This window comes from Peromyscus maniculatus, chromosome 10 (assembly GCF_049852395.1).
Source record: "Peromyscus maniculatus bairdii isolate BWxNUB_F1_BW_parent chromosome 10, HU_Pman_BW_mat_3.1, whole genome shotgun sequence".
Taxonomy (NCBI): Eukaryota; Metazoa; Chordata; class Mammalia; order Rodentia; family Cricetidae; genus Peromyscus; species Peromyscus maniculatus.
Window position 1 is genome coordinate 49483757 of NC_134861.1, and position 24066 is coordinate 49507822.

General features: G+C 49.8%; 1 protein-coding gene and 1 long non-coding RNA gene across 2 annotated transcripts in view; one reads left to right on the forward strand and one right to left on the reverse strand.

Annotated features, from left to right (window-relative positions):
* Sel1l3 (SEL1L family member 3) overlaps positions 1 to 14171 on the reverse strand; it is a 113647-nt gene extending 99476 nt beyond the window's left edge. Inside the window, exons 1-2 of the mRNA XM_006976085.3 lie at positions 13986 to 14171; positions 848 to 1418 (exon numbers count right to left, since the gene is read on the reverse strand). Of these exons, the coding sequence (XP_006976147.2) occupies positions 848 to 1418; positions 13986 to 14156 (742 nt within the window). The 5' untranslated portion in view covers positions 14157 to 14171. The remainder of the gene's footprint in view (positions 1 to 847; positions 1419 to 13985) is intronic.
* Positions 14172 to 14518: 347 nt separating this feature from the next.
* LOC121832772 (uncharacterized) lies at positions 14519 to 22899 on the forward strand. Its single transcript, XR_006076491.2, has 4 exons — positions 14519 to 14773; positions 15709 to 15812; positions 18349 to 18410; positions 22052 to 22899. It is a non-coding gene; the product is annotated as an uncharacterized LOC121832772 (long non-coding RNA).
* The last annotated feature ends 1167 nt before the right edge of the window (positions 22900 to 24066 follow it).

A 24066-nucleotide genomic window follows, 5' to 3' on the forward strand; every position in this document is an offset into this window, starting at 1 on the left:
CCCATCGGTGTGGCCGCTTGGTGCTGAGGGGTGGTGATGTGCCAAACAACCGCACCTCGCTCAGCTCAATACTCATCACTTTAGTCTGAGGGAAGGATCCATTAGCCTATTTTATAGAGGCCAGGCAAGATCTAGCGACACGCTCAGAAGTGGCCGAACAGGATGGCCCCAGCCACAAGGTACTACCCTGAGGCACAACCTCCCCATCTGGCACAAGGACTGCTTCTGGGGGTCCCTCTCATCTCCTCCGGGATAAAACGTTTTTCCTATAAATACCAGAAGCTGTGGGGCTTGCTGTGGAGCCAGACTTGGTTTCGGCGGCATGATTGTTTCTAAGCAGCTCAAAAGCTCTCAAAGGTCTCCTTCGCTCCCTCCACGGCCCCTTGATTCCTTTCTGCCTTTCATCTTTCTCCCTGGTCTCCCTTCATCTTTCTCCTCTCTTTCATTTTTTTTTTTCATTCACTAGCTTTTGTCCCCAAATTCAAAACGACAGACACAACAGACCTCTCCGTTATCCTCGTCTTACTGATGCTAACTTAAGAATTGACTTTGGGGGCCCCGGCATGATAGCCCAGTGGGTAAAGGTGGTTGCTGCCAGCCCTACTGACTTGAGTTCAATCCCTCAGACCGAGAGAGAGAGAGAGAGAGAGAGAGAGAGAGAGAGAGAGAGAGAGAGAGAGAGAGAAAGAGAGAGAGAGAGAAATGACTCATGCAAAACTGTGCTCTGGTGTCTATGGGACACTCACACACACGTAACTCATAAAAGGAATTTACACCGGCTGCCATTTGATGACACTGGCCACCTGAAAACCCAAGAAGGTGCTCTGCCGTGAGGCAAGGGACCTACCACTCTCCAGAGGACACTGTGGGATCCTGTTGGCCCAGAGGCTCCAAAGATAGTCCATGTTCCACTCCAGGCACACCTGATGGTCTTTGAAAGGCCGTTCGAAAGGTGGGACCGTCTGCAGCAGGGTGTAATTCTTGGCTACTGCATGCAGCAAGTTCTCCTCGCCTCGGACGTTCAAGCCCCCGCCGCTGTGCCTGTGAGTAATCCAGGCCCGTAGGATCACCGTGGACACCGAGATGGGGTGTCTGATGAAGTAGTCGTCTCGGTACACCATAATGCTCGGGAACTTCACGTGCACTATTTGTGTCCTGCTGGTGTGGAGGTGTTTCTCGTTCCGCCACCTCTTTTTGTACACGGGAATGCCACTCCTGAACTCGGATGAGACAACGGCTTCCAAATTGACAACACAAGGCTGAGAGCATAAATACTCCACGGAGACCTCAGAGACGTTGCGCACGCTCCCTTCAAAGGCAGTAAAATAAATAAAGTCTGTGTACGTCGCGCTCTGCTCTGCACTGGGCAGCACCGACGTCGTCAGGGAAGTCTGCCTGCCCAGAGATGGCACAAAATTCTGGAAAGGAGAGAAAAAGTCATATAGAAGGTTTATAAAAATCATCCTGAATTTAGCACATTCACCAATTGTTGTTTTCTTGGCATTAGAGATTATAGCTCTAGGTAAAAGCAATGAATTTGGACAGGAAGAGATGTCAAAAGCATGACTATTAGACTAGAGAAAAATCAACACACACACACACACACACACACACACACACACACACACACACACACACACACACACGAAGATTGCATCATGTTGAACTCTCTACATAGGCTCTACAACATCTGCTGATCAAAATATGGCTTTCAAAGCTATGGGGCAATCATTCCCGAACTGGTTTCTGAAGGACGAGGCTGGTCCCTGGCAAAAGTAACAGCAAAAGAGACCTGCCTTAGAATGAAGGAGATAAGCCAGCTTCAGGCATGTGCAAACTACTTCAAATGGTGGCCGGACAGGCCAGTCACAGGGCTGGAGAAAAGTTGAAAAAAGCATCTCCAGGGAACATAAAGAGAAGGGCAGCCTGGCGTATTTATCTCCCCTAAGCGTGGAGCCAGGACAAGCCCTGCAGGCCTGGTGGCCCAGCAGGAGGCCTCAGCTGCTGCCCACAGGCAAGCTGGGACCGTAGCGGGCTAGTCCTGTTGTTTCACTGTGCATGATGTGACAGGCGCCAAGAAAAGTTTTAGCCGTGTGCCCACCGGGTCGTTTCCTTAGGTGCCCAAGTCCTCTTCTCACCATGTGCCTTTCTTCGAGGAATCTGAGGAGCTGGGTTACAAAATCCAGGCAAGTAGGAAGTTTGAGGTAATGAACGACGGATCGCTGAGCCGTTTTGACATGACTTCGGGATTCAGGTGTCCACAGCAAACAAGGTCACTGTGACCACTTCACACCCACGTTAATGGCTATGATCGAAGGGGGAAAACCCCAAAAGTGCAGAAATTGGAGTCCCTATGCACTGTAGACGGCAATGTAAAATGGTACAGCCTCTAAGGTGAAGACTAAAGCCGCTTCTGTCTTTAAATTAAAAACCCAAGAACCACATGGCTTGATCCCATGAGTCCTCTCCCAAATGCACCCCAAAAGTTGAAAGCAAGAACTTGAGAACAGAGTTACATGCTGATGATATCCACAGCCACACTCGCCTCGGTAGCTAAAAGCAGCTCAAGTGTTCATCAGTGACGAGAAGAGTGGTCTGTCTGTGTGCGCTGCAGTGGAATAGGACTCTGCTACCCTATCAAGTGGATGAACCTTAGAGATACACTCAGCGAAAGAAGCCCAAACACAAAACAGGAAGTGCTGTATGAGGCACTTCTGGAGAAGGTAGAGGAGTCAGCCTCCTGGGGGCAAAATAGAAGAGGGACAGACCAGGTCTAGGGGGAGGGAATGGGTGGTTAATGTTAGAGTTCGGCGCAGGGTGATGAGGGCACGCCGGAAACAGACAGCAGCGGCGGCTGTGGACAATGTGAGCTTCCTTAGCACTCACTGCTGAACTCCGAGCTTCAAACCAGAAAGCTTTATAAATACACACTGTATCACCATCGGAACAGAAAAGCCTGATCCCCGATCAGACAACAAACGCACCCAGTGCAGATCAGCACCACTGACCCGGGCTCTAGACCAGCCTACGGGAGAAAGGAGAATTCCATGTGGGCTTTGAGGGGTGAAGAGAAGTTCTCTTGGGGACAACGGAAGGGAGGGGCTGTAAGTGGCATACAGGGCACAATCGGGGCCAGAAGCAAGGACCCTGTGTTAGGAGAAAGCGGCTCGGCTTGGCCAGAGAGAAAACCAACAGACAGAGAGCAAGCAGGCATGGGAACCGGAGACGATAGAGAACATTTGGCCCTGGGGGAACAGCGAGTGGCAGCCCAGGACAGGAGCTCTTCCCTCTACAGGCTTCTGTGGAGGAGGTGGCGGTTTCTTTTAGACTCAATGCACAAGGGTCAGGGTGACTATCCAGCAGAAATATGAGCGAGGCATAACTCAGTGATGAGTAAGGCCCCACTCACGGAACAGGAAGGCACACTAAAGCCACGTAGAGACGGCATTTCTAACCTGCTAGACACTCAAGACCAAGGTCAGATTTCATGTTCTGCTTGGCTGGCTGCCGTGGGGGGAGGGAGGCGCACCCACTTGTGTGCTGCTGGTGGCGGTCACGTCTACGGGGCAATCGCACAACACCGACCCAAAAGGGTAAGTGCAGTCACCCTCTGGGCCACCAGTCCCCCTTGTAGGGATTTACCCTACAAATATACTAAATCTGTGGGCAAGGGTGTAAGTACAGACTTCCCACGTCGGCACTGTCTGTCACAGTGGAAGATAAAAGGTGTAGATGTCCGTTGCTTCGGGAAGCGACATTATTTCCAACCCTGGAGCATTCTACAGCCATGAAGAGACTCAGGGTCTTCATATGCAGATGATGGGACGATCTCTGAAGGGTATTTTTGGGGGTTGGAACTTTTGTTCCTCTTGTTATTTATTTATTTGTTTGTTTGTTTGTTTGTTTGTTTTGGGGTGGTTTTTTTTTTTCCAAAGACAGGGTTTCTCTGTGTAGCTTTGTGCCTTTCCTGGATCTCGCTCTGTAGACCAGGCTGGCCTCGAACTCACAGAGATCCGCCTGGCTATGCCTCCCGAGTGCTGGGATTAAAGGCATGCACCACCACCGCCCAGCTCTCTTGTCATTTTTTAAGTGGACTCATAAATACCATAGTGGCTTACAAAGCACACACCCATCCATGACATAAAAAAACAATCACTAGAATACACATAGCATCAGTTGCTCCCAGGGAACGTGGAAGGACCGAGTGGCCAGAGGACAGACTAAGAGAAAGATACGTGTTGCTATCTCATTATCTTTTGCATTCTTGACCACATGAGCATTTGGAGCAGAGAGCAACCATCTTAAGAGGTGAAAGTGTCGTTTTCCACAAATGGCAGAAAGGGAAGAGAAGGGCTGGCCATTCCTTTACATTAGTCGTCGTGGGAAACCCGGGGGAAGAAACCAGTAAGGACCGAGGACAGCTCAAACTGTCCACCCCCTCTGGGAGAGGCTTAATTGCTTTCTGTACTACTTTATATGGCTAAATTACAGAGAGAAGACACACATAAAGCAATCTTGTAGTTGGAAGTGGAGCAGGAGCCATGCGTGCTGGCTGGTCCTGTCCTTCAGTGTGCAGATAAGAAAACAGTAAGCACATTTCTGCATCTCTCACATCACCCCACTGGGGGGCTAGCAAAGCCCAACCAGAAGCCCGGCTCTTTCTTCACCTCCGCCTACTCACCAACACAATGCCCACCCCAGACCACACCATGGCAAGACAGATCCACTGTTGCCTGGGAACTCTGGGCTGCATCCTCCTTTTGCACAAATAGATGAACCAGTGTTGGTCCGTAGAAAGAATGCATTCATTTAACACCCGAAAGAATTTCCCAAAAGCCAACAGTCCCTGGTGCTATGGACCTAGACCAGAGGAACAGCAGACAGGTGGACAATGCATCTTATGCTAGGGTGATGCCCCAGATGCTTTCCCACGGAAATCCATGCCAGGAGCCATTCACTTCGTGAGGCGAGACGAGGCCCAGGCTCCAGGACCTGCCTTGGTACAGTGTGCACCAAGTGTTCCCTTGCAAAGAAGGACTCCAGATCTCATTCTTTCCATGCCTCTCTGAAAAGCTCACCAGGTCCAATTTTCTTGCTATTTTTTTTCCTAGCACACTTTTTTTTTCAATGTTAAAAGAGAACTCTCTTTTAAACAGAAATGCAGGAGGAAAGCCATTTGATTCCCCCTGCCAAGTGTGGCTCCTAATAACCCTGTTCATTATTTTACATCTGATTGCTTGAAAATGCGCCCGTCACACTTTTCTGCATTAATTAAGGGCAGCGTGCCACGGTTTCCTAGTGTGTTACACTCGTCACATTGTGGCCGAGGGAGGTGGAGTCACACCTTACCCTGTACCTCTCCGGGGCCTTCCTTCCAAATTCTGTCTCAAAGAAAACGTCTGAATACTCGTACGAAGATTATTGTGTTTTCAACTGGCTCTAAGTCTCGAGTCAGCAAAAGCTAACCCAAAGGATGCAGATCCTCGACATATGTTCTCCAGCATGATAGTCAGGAGGCAGCCCAGGCACTGTGACATGCTGGAAGTATAAAATGTACCCTGAATTTCAAAGCCTTGCTATTTAACAAAAGGCTACAGAGTGTCTTATTCATAATTTCATATTGGTCGCATGTCAAAATTACAATATTTGGATATAACAAATTAAATAAAATATATTAAAACGAATCATACCTGTTCTTGTTTATTTTTTTCAATGTGGCAACTACTGAATATAAAATTATAGATGTGGCTTGAAATGTCTGTGGATGGTGCTATCCTAGATTTGAGGTCATTTGACTCTTTCTATTAAAAAAAAAAAAATGGCCACATGTCAAAAACCAGTCATCCCTCAGTCTCTGAGAGACATTGGTTCCCAGACCCCAAACAGTCCTAATATCTGCGGATGCTGAGGTGTCTAATGCAGTACAGGGTAACTGTGTAGGACAGATCCTCCTTCGTGTGTACAGGAGCACATGTGTGTGCAGGTGTGTGTCCACGCATGTGGATGTGACGGCCAGAGGACAACCTTAGCTGCGGTTCCACAAGTGTCATCCACCTTAGTTTTGTTTGTTGGCTGAATTTTTTGCTTCATTGGAAGGGAGTTATTGTTTTGTTTTTCTGAGACAGGCTCTCTCATTGGCTTGGAACTTGCCAAACGAGCTCAGCTAGCTGGGCAACAAGCCCCAGGGATCCCCCTGTCTCCACCTCCCCAGGAATGGGAATAAAAATACATACCATATCTTCACCTGGTTTTGTTTGGTCATTGGCTTTTTGGAGAAAAGGTCTAACTATGTCACCCTGGCTAGCCTGGAACTCATTATGTAGACCAGGCTGGTCTTGAACTCACAGAGATCTGCCTGCCTTTGCATCTGGAATTCAAGGTGTGTGCTAACAAGCCTGGTCAATGCTCACTTTTCTTTTAAACGTGTGCTCTGGAGATTGAACACAGGTCCTTGTACTCAGAAGGCCAACATTTACTGGTCAATCCATCTTTCCTACCCACTTCCTGTATACTGCAAGTGATCTGTAGGCGATTTACGGCTAAGTCGTATAAATGCTTTGTGCACAGCATTTATTTTGCTCTATTATGCTGTTCCAGAGATAATAACAAGGAAACACCTGTACATGTCCAGTACAGATACAACTGTTTGTCAAACAGTTTTGATCCTTGACTGGTTCAACTCCGGGGATTGGGGAGCCTTGGGATACGAAGACTGACTCATCTTGGGTATCTTTGGTCACGTGCACTCACTGTGGTAGGAAAACAGCCAACAGGACGACATATAAGTGGAGGAAGTTGCGGTCCCACACAACTTTTGTTCACAAGCAGGCACGCTGGCTGGATTGGCCTGTAGTTTGCCAACCACCTTTCTACAATGCCAAGCGTTCTATCTAGATAGAGTTCTGAGGCACTGAGTGATAAGAGCTAAGGCCTGAATGGAATTGCTGTGGGAGAGGTGGGATGAAAGACTCAACTGGGCACAAGGACCCAATGAGGCTTGACTGTGTATTTTTCCAAGGCTCTCAGGTGGTGGGTGTTGACATCCTGCCATTGCTTCCTGCAGTAAGGATTCGGATTGGACAAAGACCCTGCTGCTAGGCTAGGCAGTGAGATAGCTTATTTGAGAAGTGGGAGAAGTCCTGGGGTAGCTGGAGTGTTAAGAGAGACTTCAGGAAGAGGGCATTTCTGTAACATAATAGGGATATGCTGGCCTCAGAGAGGACCCTGAAATCATCCCCATGTGTCATACGCAGAGCATTGGCCCAAGTCCTCTGAGCAGCCCTTAGGATCTCAGGCTTCGGGACATCTCTGCAATGAAGGAAGCCGGCTTCTCCCAGGCTGGAGCCAACCCAGAGGGCAGCCGCTACACCGTCGGCTGTGGCTACCTCTGCTATGTACAAACCCAACACCGATTAGTAACACATCACACTCTAAATATTGATTAAGCCAAAGCTGATTTCCTGGCTCAAGTCATGTGTGTGGTTGTCGGCTGTTTCCTGCCAGGAAAATAAGGCAATTAACTTGAAGGGTTCCAGCTTCAGGCATGACACGTGTCCAGGCTTCATAGGTATTTTCTTGTGCCAGGTTGCATTAACATACACTAAATGGGGCCTGCCTCCACTTTCCCTCATCTAGAAACTCCTAAGTCAGAGTCTCTATCCTTGTTACCTCCCCAGATTCTAAAAGAGACCTTGGCACACAGTAGGAATTCTTATGTTTCCTGGAAAAAGATAAAGCGGTGGGTAAGAGCACCTGCCAGGTGTTTTGGTGGTCAATCTCCTGCTACAGCCTCATGGCCCTGGCAGGTACCTAGACACCAAAGTATCCGACCCGAACTTGAGAATACGCTGTCCTTCCTGACTGGCCCGAATTCTCCCAGGAATGATGACCAGCAGCCTACGGCTCGCTCAGCCTCCCCGGCTCCCTCTGCAGAGCTCTTTCCCGTCTGCATTGCCAGCCCAAGGAACAAAACTGAGAGACAAAGACCTGAGAGGACCCAGAAACCACAACCACTCCATCGTCTGGGGTAGACTTCTCACAGCTTTTTCACCCCCCCACCCCCCCCCCCCGCGCGACCTTTCCAACAACCACTCTATGTCCTAGAACTTTCCCACGCCTTCAGAAAAATTTAAAACCTTTTATTTTTTTTTTTTAATTAAGAAATTTCTCACTCTTCCCCTTCCCCCAATCCCTGCTGGATTACGGTTCATCTGTCGAGTTCATCCATGTTAATATGATCAGGATAGTAGCACATCTCTGTACGTGTGTTCCAGCCTTGTGAGATAATATCGTAAAAGGGGGGGGGGAACCAGCTCAAATGCATTGCAGCTCTAAGCAAGGCATTGAGGATGGAAGGGGCACTTCTGGCCCCTTCATATCATGCTGTTTAAAGGACCATATCAATGTTCCACTCCAAAAGCTAAAGGACTGCTCTGCACACTCGGGGCTGGGGAAAGACTCCAGAGCCCTCGGATAACTGGTTCCAGCAGACAGGAGCCCCCATCAAAGTCAAATTGGAGGATGCCATGCACAGTCACAAAACATAAACCCTTTTGCCTTTGTAATTGTGTACCGTAATATTTTTAGAAAATGAAATAGATCGGTTAATGTGTGTTCATGATAGAAGACCCAAAGTTAGAAACCTGAACTCATCGATTCAGCCTGGGCATCAAGGACAGATGAGTCCATATATCTCCCGGGCAAAGAAACAAAACTACCCACATGGGCTAAACTTCTTTTAGGATGAGTGCATCTGATTCCTTTAAACAAATCAATAAGGAGTGACTCTGTTCAAATGGCCCTGTTCCACAGAGCTGGGAAACTGGCTTTCTTCTCTACATGGTCCACTAGGTATTGAAGGAACGAACAGGGATTGGGGAATCTAAAATCATTCCCTCTCACCACAGGAAGTTCATTTACACTTACCAGTGTGTGGGAGCAGATCAGATATGCAAACAATAATCGTGTCGGTTTCTCTCATTCCTGCCCGCTCATTCCATCCATCACCTAAGAAGACCTTGGCTCCAGAACATTTTCTTTCCAAACTGGCTGGATCAAACTTTCCATAGGTCAAAGAAGTAATTGTATTGGCTTAAAAGTCCTATTTTGTTCAATTTCTGCTGACTACATAAGCAAAACTTCTCTTGATATCCACAAAGCATGCAATTATGCAGACTGGGCAATGATGTCAGCGTGGCCTTCACCGTCAAGATGTGCCCAGGGAGACATGTCCCGTGAAGCATCGTCCCTTCCCAGCCAGAGCCAGCCAGAGATGCACCATCCCAACCACGATCAATATTTCTTCTTGTGTAAGAAACCCCTAACACTAGTCAGCATGCTCTTCCATCCTAACTCAAACCCCACAAGGACACATAAGGTTGGGTTGGTGTTCTAGCACTAGGGCCTACTATGTGCTGGCCACTGTGGCAGGTGCCGTGAATCTTTCTGGTTTTTGTTTTTGTTTTTTTCTTTTCTCACTCACTTTCTAGCCTCGTGTCTCTTGCCTTCCAGAAATACCCCCAAATGATACCCTCGGCTCACTTGACTTCCTGTCTCCATGCTGACTTAAGTTGAGGAGAACTGGAGATGTCTGTATCTCATCTTAGAAGTGGGAAGGACCAAGTCTCCCTCTGGTCATTCTTGGAGGGAAGAGACAGTATGTCACACAGCGACGCATGGGCCTGGCTGTCCACACCAGCATGAGTAAGCCGTTCTCCAGGTAAGAGAGGAGGCAGGAGCTGCCAAGGCAGAGCCTTGTCAGCAATTCCTCAACCTCTTCCTTCAGTCCCTCCCTCAGAGGGACAGGACAAGCCAATAGACAGAGTAACTGAATTCACTTTGGGCTATTTATGGTTTGCGCCAGCCTATCCATCATCTCAGAGAATTGCTTGGGCCCTTTATTTCTTCTCTTCCACATTTCCTATGGCTCCTGCACTCTCGGCAGCCAGGGAAAACAGGAGGTAAAAGACAGGGGTCACAGCATGGGAGAGTCAAGAGCGATGGTCAGGATGAACGGGGATGTCACTGGCAAATATGAAATCTGACGATTACCTCTGAATTCCACATATCCATAATCACAGTTCCCTAACTGTGGGTAACTGAGGGTCCCTAGCATATTTTTTTCTTAAACTTTCTATATCCTGTGTCGCACAACATGAAAGGGTAATGAATACTCCTGGATGGATAATGGATGGGATGTACGCACTCACAGGAGTTCCGGTACAAGACTCTACCATAGCCGCCGTCTGCTAACGATCTCTACATATATCTGAGCTGCTAATGTCCTCTTATTCCTTTGTCCCTAGTTGTCTAACAAGCTCAAATGTCCACTCTGAATACTTCAGCTATACAGCTGACATCAATATTGCCTACAGTGAGATTTATTTTCTCACTTAACCAAAAAAAAAAAAAAGTTATTCATTCGAGACTAGAGTTCAGAGAGACAGAATTGCTTTCCAGAAGCCCCAATGTCAAGGACAGGACTAGGACCTGTTCTAGCAAGTCAAGGAAAGGAAGGGAAGCATTGATGTGTAAGAACACAGCAAGAGGCTCTGTGGGGCAGGGTGAGTGCTGCGTGAGGGGACTTCTCGGTAGCAGTGACTTCCGTGGAAGCAATTCAACCTTGTGCTTTGAAGGCCCTCACTCTCCCTGGAGGCTCTCGGCATCTTGACCTTTGGTGACCTCAGGATTTTCTGGCAGTCACTGGAACCAGGAATCACCTTTTCAGAAATCGGTCTGGCATGGCTTCAGGACTTATCTTTCAGACCTCGTCACAATTATTCATGCTCTGGCAGTATCCTAGCTACAGTCACAGTACTCCTGGGGGCCGATACCGAAGGTTACTCTGTCCCAGCTGATGAAGAAGGGAGGTACCCTTCCTCAGAACCCTGACTCCAGTGGACAGGCTCCCCAAAAGGGCATGTTCAGAACGCCACTGCATCCCAGCCTGTGGGCAGGCTGACATAAAATAGGAATGAACCCCCAAGTCGCCAGCAATTTGGCATCATAGTGCACCCTACTGCTTGGTCACCATCTGCTTAGGACACCATGATACAAGCTCAGATGCTGCACCCCGGGTTTTGCCTCACCCTTACCAATGGCAAACAGTTTCTGGGTTTACCTTTTTTTTTTTTTTCCTCTTTAACATCCTGCTTCTATTCTGTGGCCTGTCCTTCCTGCTTTGTGTATTTTAGGTTACTTGAGACATGACCTCACATCCTGGACAGTTGCACAGTAGCTGCTAATTGCCGGAGCTCTGTTAATGGAATATACATTTATGCAAGAGGGGAGTGGACCGTAAGAAGCAAACTCCAGAAGTCGGTGAGCTAGCATAGGTCCAAGTGAGGGAAGCTTAGAAGCCATAATAACAGCTTCTGACTTGAGCTTCGTCTCAGGTTGTCTGTGTGGCCTGCCGCAGCTGGCTTAACCTCTCTGAGACCGCTCTCTCGTCAGAGTGGAGATCATGATAGCTCCTATCTCACAAAGGGTGCTACTGAGATTAACACTAGACAGCGACCACAGGCGACTTAGCACAATGGAAGCTGTTATTATGGCTTCTAAATTCTGGAATGGATTTCACCACTAGCTCCTGTCTAGACGTTCTGCTCCACCTGCCTGCCTCTAGCTCCCAAACGGTCAGCTCCTCCAGGAAGCACTCCTTGATCAAGGAGAACTCACACAATAATGCATCTTCATTGTTTCCTGATCTCTTCATATCTGTGTGTGTGTGTGTGTGTGTGTGTGTGTGTGTGTGTGTGTGTGTGTGTGTGAGAGAGAGAGAGAGAGAGAGAGAGAGAGAGAGAGAGAGAGAGAGAGAGGGAGAGAGAGGGAGAGAGAATGAGAGGGGGGAAGAGGGAGGAAGGGAGGGAGAGGGAGAGACACGTTTACATTTTCCCCAGTCCACACCCCAAGCTTCTCTAAGATCTAGCTAGATCTAGAAGCTCCGCCTTTCACAAACATCTCAGGGAGACCATCCCAGGAAAGCACAATCGTCAGCACACGGCTGGGCGCTCAGAACAAAACGTGGCGGCCGCCTCTGGAACCCAGCTTCAGCTTATCCCTCTCAGTCAGTGATGCATGGCTCTCTTGCTCATTCAAGTCTCTGTTAGCAGGCTCTCAGAAGCGCCCCCCCCCCCAGAAAGAAGCAGGGACAGTGACAGGTGTCCCCCATCATTTCTCATGTCCACCCCTCCACCAACTACCAAGTCGTTCGTTCACGCTCCACTCTCCACACTACAGCTCCACCTCATCACTTCCCTGTCGTTCCTGTTGACGTTGCTACCCAAGAGGCCTTGGATCTGTTCCTCCAACCCCCCCTTCGTGAGCGTAGAACTTGGTCCACCTTCTATCTCTGCCACATTAGCCATTAGATTTTACACTTGTTACTCTGATTTCATCTGATGTCATGAAGTGCCCCCTCCCAGGCCTTGAGATTCTCCCGTGGAACTTTCCAGATCACCTGCATGGAAATATTTCATGAAAGGCTCAACCACATAAATCCTGTTTCTGTGCTAACCAGCAGTGCCCTGTATGCAGGATCATCTGTTTAAATGAAAACCCCGTCATTTGTCATGGCAGCTTTATTTATGAGTCTGTGTACTGTAACCCTATGGCATAAATATTAAATAATAACATCCCTCGGGCAAAAGAAAATCATTCCCATTACCTGGCAACTTCTTATAAAAATAGGAAGCAAACCCAGCCACAAAAATTGGTATTGGCAAATTCTAAAATGCCAAGTATAAGCAAGGATTGTTCAACAGGTAGAGAGGGGCACGGTTATAATTTGCATTTTTTTTGCACTGTCTTCATTCAAGAAATGAAACGGCCAAGAAGTAAAGAGTGTTTAAAACAACAGCAAACTTGGGTGAGGTGACCAGTTTCTTCAAACCCAAATTCCAGTTTCTGTCACCATCTCCTAAGCAGCTGAGCTCTCAAGAAGACCAGATTCCAAACACTGGCCGTGCCACATGAATGGGGTTCTGGACAAGGACATTGCTCGTTTTTTAAGCATTCTGTGAATTTCCTATTACATCAGTTTCATGATTCAGCATTTTCCTTTTCATTTATTTACAGTAATATACGGTGAGATAACCCAAGCTTTCCGCAGGGTCCTGGAACATAAGGTAGGCTGGGCAGCAAGGGTGTAGCCTTCGGTAAATTTACTATAGCTCAGAACTCAGCAACAAATGAGAGAAAGCAAGTCATCCAAAGAACTGGGCGATATCTCCTCACCGTACTCTGGGGGTCTCAACTACTCTGGTATTTAAAATAGGTTACTGCCATCTAGTTCTTAAGTCTAACAGAAGGCAAGTAGTGTGTGCAAATTGCAAGCTGACGTGCCTAAGCCGAACGCAGCTCTGAAATGCCAACGTTCAAGACGCAGCTAAAGTCACCACTCTGGCGGTAAGCGTGGTCCAAAGAAGTGGATTCCGTTCTGGCATCCGCAACTTGGCTGGAGTGACCAAGGAGTTGACGAGCCTCTGGAAACGGGAGGTGCGGTGGCACACAACCGTCCGGGCCAGGAGGAGCCAGTGAAAACTCCAAGAAGGGTCGGGGTGGGTGGCAGAGGAGAAGGAGAAGAAGTTGGGGACAAGAAGGAAAGGAGCTAAGGAAGGTGAATGGAAAGCCAAGCATGGGTGGGGACAGGACTGGGGAGCTCCGCTCCGAGGGGCTGCAGGCGAATGTGTGGTAGGGAGGGTCCGGTGTCACTGGGGACAAGAAGGGTACTCTAGGGGAACCTGGCCCTGGTCTTCAGCGAGGCCGTGAGGAAGAGGAATGGACTCCAGTGAGAGTAGCTGGCAAGTCCAGTCCAGGCACCCGGGTACTCATCCCAGCTGCTGGGAGCGCCCGGGGCGCAATGGCAAGGAAGAGAGAAAACTCGCGTCCTCTTCCCCACCTCTTGCGACTGAGGTCCGCGGCCACCCCACCCGCCTGTCCCCAGGGCCCGGGCAGAAGGAAGGACCCGAGTAGGGTCCGGCGCTCACCAGGTAGCAGAGAAGGAGCAGCGCGCCTGCAGGGCGGCCGCCGAGGCCCGGGGGGACCCCGCCTCTCGGGGGGACCATGGCTGCGGCCCGGGGACCGAGCGCGGGCGGCGGGGGCTGCTGCTGCTGCTGCCGCCGCTGTGGCCACCAAAGCCCCGCGCCGCGCCACTGCATGGCGAGGCCGCCCGGATCCCGGCCGGAACAGGTCACCTGGTGCAGGGACCGGCCCCCGCCCGAGGCGCCACCTTCCCGCCCGCCCCCGGCCGGCGGCCCGCCGCGCGCGCGGGGCCACCTGCCGCCGCCACCGGACCCGCCGCCGCCGCCGCCGCCACCGCCGCTCCCGCCGCCGCCCCCGCAGCCCCAGCCGAGCTCCGGCTCCTCCCCGCTCGCAGTCCCGTCCCCTCCCTCCCTCGGCCTCCCTGCCCAGCCCGCCTCCCCGGTCGCTCCCTCCCAGCCCCCGGCGTCCACCCCTAGGGGCCGTGGGCGCCCACGCAGGTGGGGACCGCGTGGTCCCGCCCCCCCGGCCGGGGTTCGCCGCCGGGTCCGCGGGGCTCTCGGCCGCCCCCATCCCTTTCTCTTGCTTCCTCCTCCGCCCCTTCCGCGCCCTTGCAGTCCGCGATTCCCCACCTCCCCTTCCCTCACCCCCTCTTCTCCCCACTTTCTCCCTTTCCTCCACGTCCTTTCTCCCTAACTCCCCTCCTTCTCCATCGCTCCCTCCTGTATCTCCCGCCAGTGCCCACCCTGCTGCATGCCGTTCATTCCCACTTCGCGCCCCGGCACTAGGCAGTGAGGTTTGTTTAGGAGCTTGGGGGCGCAGGGGGGGGGGGGCGTTGTAGCCGGGGCGCCATTCCTGCAGGGCGGGGGCCGAGGGTGCTTCCTTAGAGTTAAGCCACGCAGCAGCCGCTTGGCTTCTAATCCTTAGGGATGGATTTTGACCCCTGCCAACCTCCACCTGTCCACCTGAAGGGCTCGGGGCCGCTTTCCTGCTTGCACGTTTAGAGCCCAGGCTGTGCCCCACCCTGCCGCCTGATTGGCGACACGTTCTGGATGTTTCCCCAGGGTTTTGTGCGTGCCGCCGCCGCTGCCGCCGCTCTCTTTGTTTTAATTGTCCGGAGTATTGGCGCCCAGAGCGGGTTTGTATTTGATTTGCATCCCCGAGCTCCAGCTTCCACTTGGACCGAGAAGAAAACGAATTAATTAGGCCAGTCCAATCGTACTCAAGCCCCATATGAAAGGGGGTGAGGCCCTTGAAGTGCGCCAACAGCTTTTTAAAAAATCAGGACACATCTTGGGCTTTGGGGAGGCAGGGTGGGACTGACTGTTTTAGTAGACCTGGGTTCTGTAGCCAGTCCCAGGTGAGGCAGCCTCAGGGACAGGGTGAGCAGCTCAGGGCGTGCCCTGTAGTTCCGGGAAGTGCTTGGCTGTCTTGCTGCTGAGAAAACTCCTTGGGGCTGACAGCTAGTACTGTGAGATAGTTAACCCACCTTGGAAAGTTTGCCCCTTTGGCATTGGTGGGGATTTGTAGATGGGAACTATTAATAGATTGGAAGTCACAGAAGGCAGCCCTTTCCCTGAGGAGTTGCCACTACCGTCGGCCAAGTCTTGCCAGGTTTGTGAGGTTGAGCAAGGGTGGGGCTGAGAAGCCCGGAGTGAGTTATCCTGGCCCTGGTCAGGCCTGGGATATCAGCAGAGAGCTGGGTCTCCCATGCTCGTTTTTGTTTCGTAGGTCACCTATGAGTGTGTGGGCCTGTGTGAGGATCCTGGTACCCCATCACAGCTGGAAGGCTCTCAGATCTTAGTTCGGCCAAAGGCACCTGGAGACCAAAGCAGGTAGATGGTGGAGAGCCTCTGGGTTCTGACTCAGTGGGTCCTGGGTGGTGTTGAGAAGCCGTCTGGTGAGTGAGTTTCCAAGTGGGGGACAGTGCCACCCCTGAGTCAGAGGCCTCACTTTCTGAACCATGGGCTTCCAGGAGAGTCAGAGAGGCCTCACTTTCCGAACCATGGGCTTCCAGGAAAGATGCTGCCTGCCTAGCCAGCTGCAGTCACAATGAAGCACTCGGGAGGTTTGACAGATGTTGCCAGGATCCCTGTCCCACTTCCACAGAAACAAAGCACTTAAAATTCTCCTCTGTGATGCAGGAAACTATTTATTCCATTTAGTGTCCAAGGGAACAAAAGATGGGTGGCTTTGTCCCAGATCCCATCTGTATTTTTTCCATCAAAAGAAAAAATACTCCACAGATTTTTTTGTTGTTGTTTTTCTTTCTTTCTTTCTTTTTCTTTTTTGAGACAAGGTCATGATTCTATGTACTCAGAGTGTTCTGGAGCTTGAGATCTTCCAGCCTCAGCCTCCTGAAGGCTGGGATTGCAGGCAAGGACCACCACATGACGCTATTAATATACGTGCATAGAAAATTGTTGGTTTGTTTAAGAGAAGGGGGTGTCAGAGGCAAGACAGATTTTGTGGGCGTCCACCTGTCTTCCTGGGCGCTCCTCCAGAGTTTCTGTCCTTTCTTGTGGGCCCAGACTCCTATCCTCGGGGAACTGAATAGTCTCCCCTGTGGCTTGCAGTCCGAGGCACAGTTCTCAAAGCATACAGAAGTGTGTTCCACTGGAGCTGGGTGGTACTTAACAGAGCACTCTGTGTCCAACTGTGTATTCCTTGTCTTCTGTAGCACTGAGTAAGTACTCTTCAGGAAACCAGAGGTGGGCGGGACCATCCATTTTCATCGAGAGCAATGGACCTGCTTCAGAAAACTGACCTAAACACAGTTAAGTCCTCTAAAGTGATCCCTGGGTGACTTTGTTGCCCAGGGGATGAGAATGGGTTTGCCTGGTGACTCCTATATTGGAAAGGGGCAGAGAAAGGTCAGGAATTCTCACAGTGACCTTTTGGTCCAGAAGACACAATCACGTTTTATTACCCTTGCCTCTGTTCTAGTAGATTATTTGAAGGGTGCGACTTTATTTCAGAAGAAAGCCCCTTGTTTGGAAACAAATATATTTTCCCCATTGCCTTCACAATTCATTGTTTGGATTAAGCTTTTATACACCACTAAAATCCAAAGACCCCCAGGAGGAGACGGTTTGAGTCTGGCATCCCTTGTGCCTACCTTAGTGGAAGATAGTTTATCATTTCCCCATTAAGGAGACAGGGAGAGAAGAGCAGATCCATACCCAACCCTGACAGACACCAAGGCAATCAAGAGAGTTTAGGTGAGCCAGTGGGAGAGGAAGCCAAGATCTAGAGCCCGGCTGAGTAAGAAAGTAGCCTGGATTTGAATAACGCTGCTCATCTCTGGGATCTGCAAGGACCACCCCTCAACCAGTTGTTCTAAAACTCAGAGGCAATTTAAGATCAGCCAAATCTTAGGGAATGCAATTGGCCAGGTAGAAATGTGATGAATAAAAATATTTAGAAAAAGATCTAAAATACATTGTATTCCATCAACATCATTTTATCAAAAGGACAAGTTTTTTTTTTTTTTTTAATCAAATAATTAGGGAGGTAGAGAGGAATGGCAGAGTACATGCCTGTCAAGCTAGCACTTGGGAAACTGAGGCCAGAGGACCAAGAACACAAGGCCAGGCTAGAAAACGTACAAGATACTGGCTCAGCAGCTTAGCAGGTTAAGGAGCTTGGACTGGACAACCTGAATGCACTTAAAGAACCCGGGACCCACATGGTGGAAGAAGAGAATCAACTCCCAAATGTCCTCTGACCTCTACACACATATTACGGCACATGCCCTACCCCAGTACATAGATAAATGAAGTCAAAATTTTGTTTTAATTAGGGAGGATCCAACATCATAATAACAGATCATCTCAACCCACCACAGACGGTCCTGGAGTGGGGAGATGGCTCCAGCTTGATGAGTGAACGTAAGGACCTCTGTCTAGAACCCCAGCACCCACAGGAAAGCCAGACCTGGTGGCTCCATCCCGTGACTCCACCACTGGGGAAGAGAGACAAGAGCATCCTTGGAGTTTGCTAATCAGCCAGTCTAGCCAAAACAGGATGCTCCAGGTTCAATGAATGACTGATCATATCTCAAAAGAAGTAAGATGGAGAAGCAATTAAAGATGCCATGTGTTGACCCCTGGCCTCCATACCTGCACACATGGATGAGCATACATGCACATCACACATACACTCACACACACACACCACACACACACACACACACACACACACACCATACATATACATACACCACACACCCTATAGATAGATAGATAGATAGATAGATAGATAGATAGATAGATAGATAGATAGATAGATAGATAGATAGATAGTCCTTTAGACAGAATGTAATTTACTTGTGATGAACTCAAAACTTGTCTTTGTCTCCTTCTGCTGTAGGTCAGTAGGAACTCACTTCTGACCTGTCATGGTCCTTATGGGTACTTGGAAACCTGCCCCAGGTAAACGGCATACCCAGCATAAAGAGATCTGTCCCCACAGAGACATATGATCCCTGGGTTTTAAGAGATGGGAAGGCACTCTATGGACTGTGGCATGTCCCTTCTCCATGATTCCCTCCTATATAAATCTCCAGGGCCCAGGCAAAGACTACTGACTCTAGGAAGCCCCCTGTCCTAATTAGGGTTACTATTGTTGTGATAAAACACCATGACCAAAGTAACTTGGGGAGGAAAGGTTTATTTCACTTCCACTTCCACATCACTATTCGTTATTAAAGAAAGTCAGGACAGGAACTCAAGTAGACCAGGAACCTGGAGGCAGGAGCTGATGCAGAGGCCATGGAGGGGTGCTGCTTACCTGCTTGCTCCCCGAGGCTTGTTCAGCCTGCTTTCTTATAGAACCCATGACCAACAGCCCAGGGGCAGCCACACCCTAAATGGGCTGTGCCCTCCCCCATCAATCAATAAGAAAATGCTCTACAGGCTATGTCCAGATCTTGGATTTCTAGAAAATGGAATAATTTTCTCCATTGAGGCTCCCTCCTTTCCAGGGACTCTGGCTTGTGTCAAGTTGACATAAAACTAGCCAGCGCACCCTCTCTCTCCCTCCCAGTTCAAAGCACAGTTGGTCAGTTCTCTCACGTCCGTTGGCCACTTCTGCCCACAATTGTGCTTGATTGGTGGCTTATTGTCCTAACTAAACCAAGGTCTTGGAAATGACATGTTTCCTGGGCACCGTTGTCTGCCTGCCGCACGCCTGATGTGCAGACCATTCACTGAATCCTTCTCGTGTTGGCTTGCCTTTTCTCCCCCCTCTCCTCCCCTCCCTGCCTCTTCTCCTCTTACGATCATATTATCTCCCAATCTGTTTCCACACGCAGTTTTTTCTCCTCTTTTCTGCAGTTTCAGTTATTCAAAGAGTGGTGAATGAACCACACCGTTTGTCTTTCCCATCAAAATAGGAGAGAAGCTTGCCATCAGCCAGGGCTTCCATCCCAGGAGGGAAACCCTGGTCTTTCCTCTCTGCCATGGTCCTTCGAGGTCCAGCTATACCCTGCAGGCCTCTTTTCATACTCTGTGTTTCCATTCTCTGGTGCTTCCCAGAGCGTCTCACCCACATTCCTTGTTCCGGGTCTCCTACTTCTTACCACGCCCCTCTTGTTCTGTCCTTAGACCACCCCACCAGATCCCATTCCTGTCTCCTCATCCTTAGCACTCTCTTCTGAACCCTGGGCTGTGACCAGCCAGTACTTCCCCAAACCACAGAGCCTGGCTCTGAGAAGCGCACTGGGGAGGGACAGGAACACTGGTGTCCTGGTTGTTTCTAGGGGTGGCTGAAGGTCTCCGAATCATTCTGGCTGGAGCTCTGGTGTGCTCCGGAATGAGCTCTATTTCTGGGCCTGTCAAATGAAATGTCGTTGCTCCTAGTTATTTTTGGCTCTTTGCCCTTCTGCATAGGTGCATGTTCAGCTCAATTCTCCCCTTACCCTGAGCTGGGGAAACAGGCAGCTCCCTTTAGCCAAGCCTTTGGGTCAGGAGTACCTGGGCCGTCCACAGGCGCTCACAACAGCAGTTCTCTGGGCTGCACAAGGGTGGTTTGGGCAGAGTATGGGTGGGCCTTCCCATCTTTGGCCCTCTTACAGCACCGAAGAGTTTTGTGGGCTGAACATCCCTAGGCAGGTGGATGCAGGTGTCCAGAGCATCATTGTGTTTCCTACCCTGGCAAGCATGCCTTCAGATTCTTCAGCCATCCTCATAGGCACTTGGAATAAGATGGGGGGGGGCACTGCAAGCTCAGAGAGTACAGAAACATCAGCGTCTGGGGAAGGTACCCAGGATACAGGAAGCCAAGGGCCTGTGTCTGTAGATGTAGGGGTATCTTTGGGTGAATGAATTAAAAGCACGTGTATGGAAAAAAAAGGGGAGTGCAGGAGAGAAAGATTGAGCAGGAACACACAGATGTTGTTGGGACAGAGTGAAAGGGAAAGTGATCTGCACCTAGGGGAGAAAGTATCAGTGAAATCATCAAGAAGAGATGGAGTGTACATGAGAGGCCCTGGGAAGGCAGGCTGTGCCTACGAGTCACGGCTGTGTTTCGTAACTGACCCAGCAGTCCTCCAGCAGCCATTAGCATGGATTTGGGGCTTCTGGCTTATTGGGAATGTTCTGTATCAAGCCAAAAAAAAAAAAAAAAAAAAAACAGCATCAGCTAGATGGACACTGGCTAATAAGCTCCGCATCCAATCAGGAAAATTGGAGAAGGCGCAGCAAGACCCGGAGTCCTCTCAGCAGCTGCTTTCTCTACTTCTTCCCACTGAGGCAAGTCTTCCCGGTTCTTATCACATATCCCTTTGCTATACTCATTCACCGAATCCACATGACAAGCCCCTGAAAGCGGGGGGGCCCCGTCATAATCATCAATCTTAGGTTACAGATGAGGAAATGAAGGTACCGCGAAGTCCCGGGCCGGCTGCAGAAAGGCGCCATAGCTAGTGTGAACTCTGGCACTTACTTATTTGTTAGTACCATCACTGTGGTCCTGGGGGTTGAGCTCAGGGGGGCTGTGTGGGCTCACCAAGCATTCCACCACCCAGTCGCACCCCGGTTTCACTCAAGGCGGCTTTATTCAAGGCTCCTCACCAGTATGTCTGACTCGTGCTGAGAAGGACTCATGAAGAGGCAACCAGGCTCTGCTCAGAATGAGAGGTTCCCACCTGGATTGCAGACTCAGCTCTCTGTCCCTGCGTCACCAGCTGCTGAAGACCATAGGTGGCCACGGTAGACACACCTTTCCAAGGCCCAGCTGACCACCACTGCCTGGCTGAGTTACCTCGGTTAGGCCCTAATCATTATTGAACCTCTGTTGGTAAAGCTGGGAACAAAGCGGCTGGTTTGCCCACTTACGTGGTATTGGGAAGGCAGGTGAGGTAGCACCGTGGATACAGAGAGCACACGGCACATGGACAGGCCCTGGACAAGAGGAAAGCATTGCTTGTGTGTGCTCACCGACTTCCCCTGAAGGCTCATAGAGAAAGAGGCATGATTCCCAAGATCCTGTAAAGTCGACAAAGATGTATAAAAGCCACTGATCTCCAAAGATGATCCCATCCATGAACCTTAGCACTGTTATGATGCTGTGGGAAGTCTGGCCTCTTGGAGATGCCAGCTACCATACGGGAGCTGATGGCACTAACACCCCTCAGTGAGAAGGCCCAAGCTAGCCACATGGAGGGAAAGATGTGCAGCCAGTCTCCAGTCAGCCTAGCTCTCCCAACTCAGGTGCTGGTGGGTGAATGAGCACACCATCTCCAATACCCAAGAGTCCCCAGGCAAACCACTTAGCAAAGTCTTGTCAATCTGTTGAACCACTAAAGAGAAAAATAAATTGTTGCTTGGAGCCACTCATTTTGGAGGCAGTTTGTTCTACGCAAAAGATAAATGAAACAGAATCCTGGGCTAAGATTGGTATTTTCAGCTGAGATGTATTTAGTTCAGAGCTTCCTAGCGGGCAAAGCAAAAAGAGGAGCAGAATGGATTGCCTACATCTATTATCTTGTAGTACTGTAACCTATATGAATATAGAGTCATTCCATTTCTTTCTAGTCAAAGCAAAATGAAAATTAAAGCCACTTCCATTACAGGGACTCTGCTATGTTTACCAGAATTACACACAGCCCACTCTTGCAGATTCTGTAACCCGTCCCGCTGGGGCAAACCAGAAGAATCACCATCGTCACAATGGAAGAACTGTCCCCGTGTCTGGGTGAATCCGGCAGATCAGCACAAGCCTTCTCCCCCTCTTGATAGACTTCCAGCATTTCTTATGCCTCCCGCTTCAGCCTCATCCCAAATTAAGCCACAAACGGGCTCAGTGACTTCAGGGTCCTAAGCAGGCAGAATTAATGACGAAAATAGAAATGCTGAAAATAGTGGAAACCGAAGCAGATTGGATGATTTATTCAAACCTTGGGGAGAAACGACTGTTCAGCCCCAAATTGAAATTTAGACCTGAGCTTTGTAATCAACTAGGATGCACCTCTTTCTGGCATTAACCCCAAAAAGGAGAAAGGAGAGAAACACAACCCTGCTGGTGTCCTTGGGTCCGCCCTGTATGTTGATGGTCCATGGAGAAGTTCCTGGCACTTCTTAAAGCTGTTCTTCATGAAGCAACCTTTGAGGTCAGAGAGGCTTACAGCATGGAGTTTAAGAGAGCAGAGAACGTGGATTCTCCCCACCGAGGCTCTGGCGATGAGCACACCTTGCCCGATGTCTCATTCTTAGATGCCCAGATGGTCACTCTCTCCCCTGGGAACCCTAATGTGACTCTCAGAAGGTAACAGAGTTGTCTTCTGTCCCTCAGCCTCGCCTTCTCCACTCAATCACCTCCCTGGCTTTCACTCCCCTGAGGGGGACTTCAGGGGCCTCCTTCTGCTGAAACTTGGTGGGAGAAAGCCCCAGCGGAGTTCCTGGCCCTGAATTTGCATAAACACCTTCCTCATCTCAAAACAGTTACATCTGTGTATTGATTCATTTTTTCAATGAGTCCATGAAGTGGGTTCTGTGGTTGAATCACAGGGCTTAAGAAGACATGTGGTGTTCCGGCTCCCCATCACACCTGTGGGTGTGGCTGTGTTTGGAGACAGGGGCTGTGTGGATAGGGTCAAGGTCAAATGAGGTCACGGGGTGGGCCCTGACTCCAATGGCTGGGGGCCTGATAAGAGGAGGGACACTTGGCCATAGGTGTGCACAGGGGAGTGACAATAAAATATGGAAGGGACAACCATGGGAAGATGGGAGTGAGGTCAGAGTCGTGAGGCCATAAGACAGGGGATGCGTGGAGCCAGATCCTGCAGAGGTAAGGAAGGGTCCGCTCTAGAGGTCCAGGAGGGGGCACATCTGCACACAGGTTTACGGGGGCCTTGGGGTAGGACTTCCATGTTCCTGAACTGTAAGGATATGCTTCACTGTGGTTTTTCTTTTGAGACAGGTCTCCTGTACCCCAAGTTGGCCTCCAACTCTATATGTAGCTGAGAATGACCTTGAACTCTTGGCCTTCCTGCTTTCAGCTCTTAAGTGCTGAGGTTCCCTGCGTATTCCATCATACCTATTAGTTTATGCAATCAGTGCTTGAACCCAAAACTCAAGACAGGCAGATCTCTGTGAGTTCAACGCCAGCCTGTTTTACAAAGTGAGTTCCAGGGCAGCTTGGATTGTTACATAGAGAAACCCTGTCTCAGGGAAAACAAAAGACAAAACAAAACAAACAAACAAACAAACAAAAAAACTGAACCTAAGACTCATGATGCTATTCAAGTGCTTTACCAACTGAGCTGTATCCCAGCCCCAAATTCCTATTGTTCCAGCATATGATCTTTTGCTTTAGAAAATCTACAAAAGTAATACATAGTTAAGTTTGATGTTAAAGTCCCAGTTTTTAATCCAGTATTATTGGGCACTTACTGTGCACCAGACTTGGTGTTAAACTCTGGAACCCAAACCCAAGGCTATAAATAATACAAAGCAAGCCAAAGTGCCCGAGCCAGCTGGTGACTTTCTGAACTTACTCCATCGTGTGCCTTGGGCTCTCCAGTGTCCAGTGTCCTCACACCCACCCACCCCTGCCCATCACCAATGTCTGATTTTTGTCAGTCTCTGA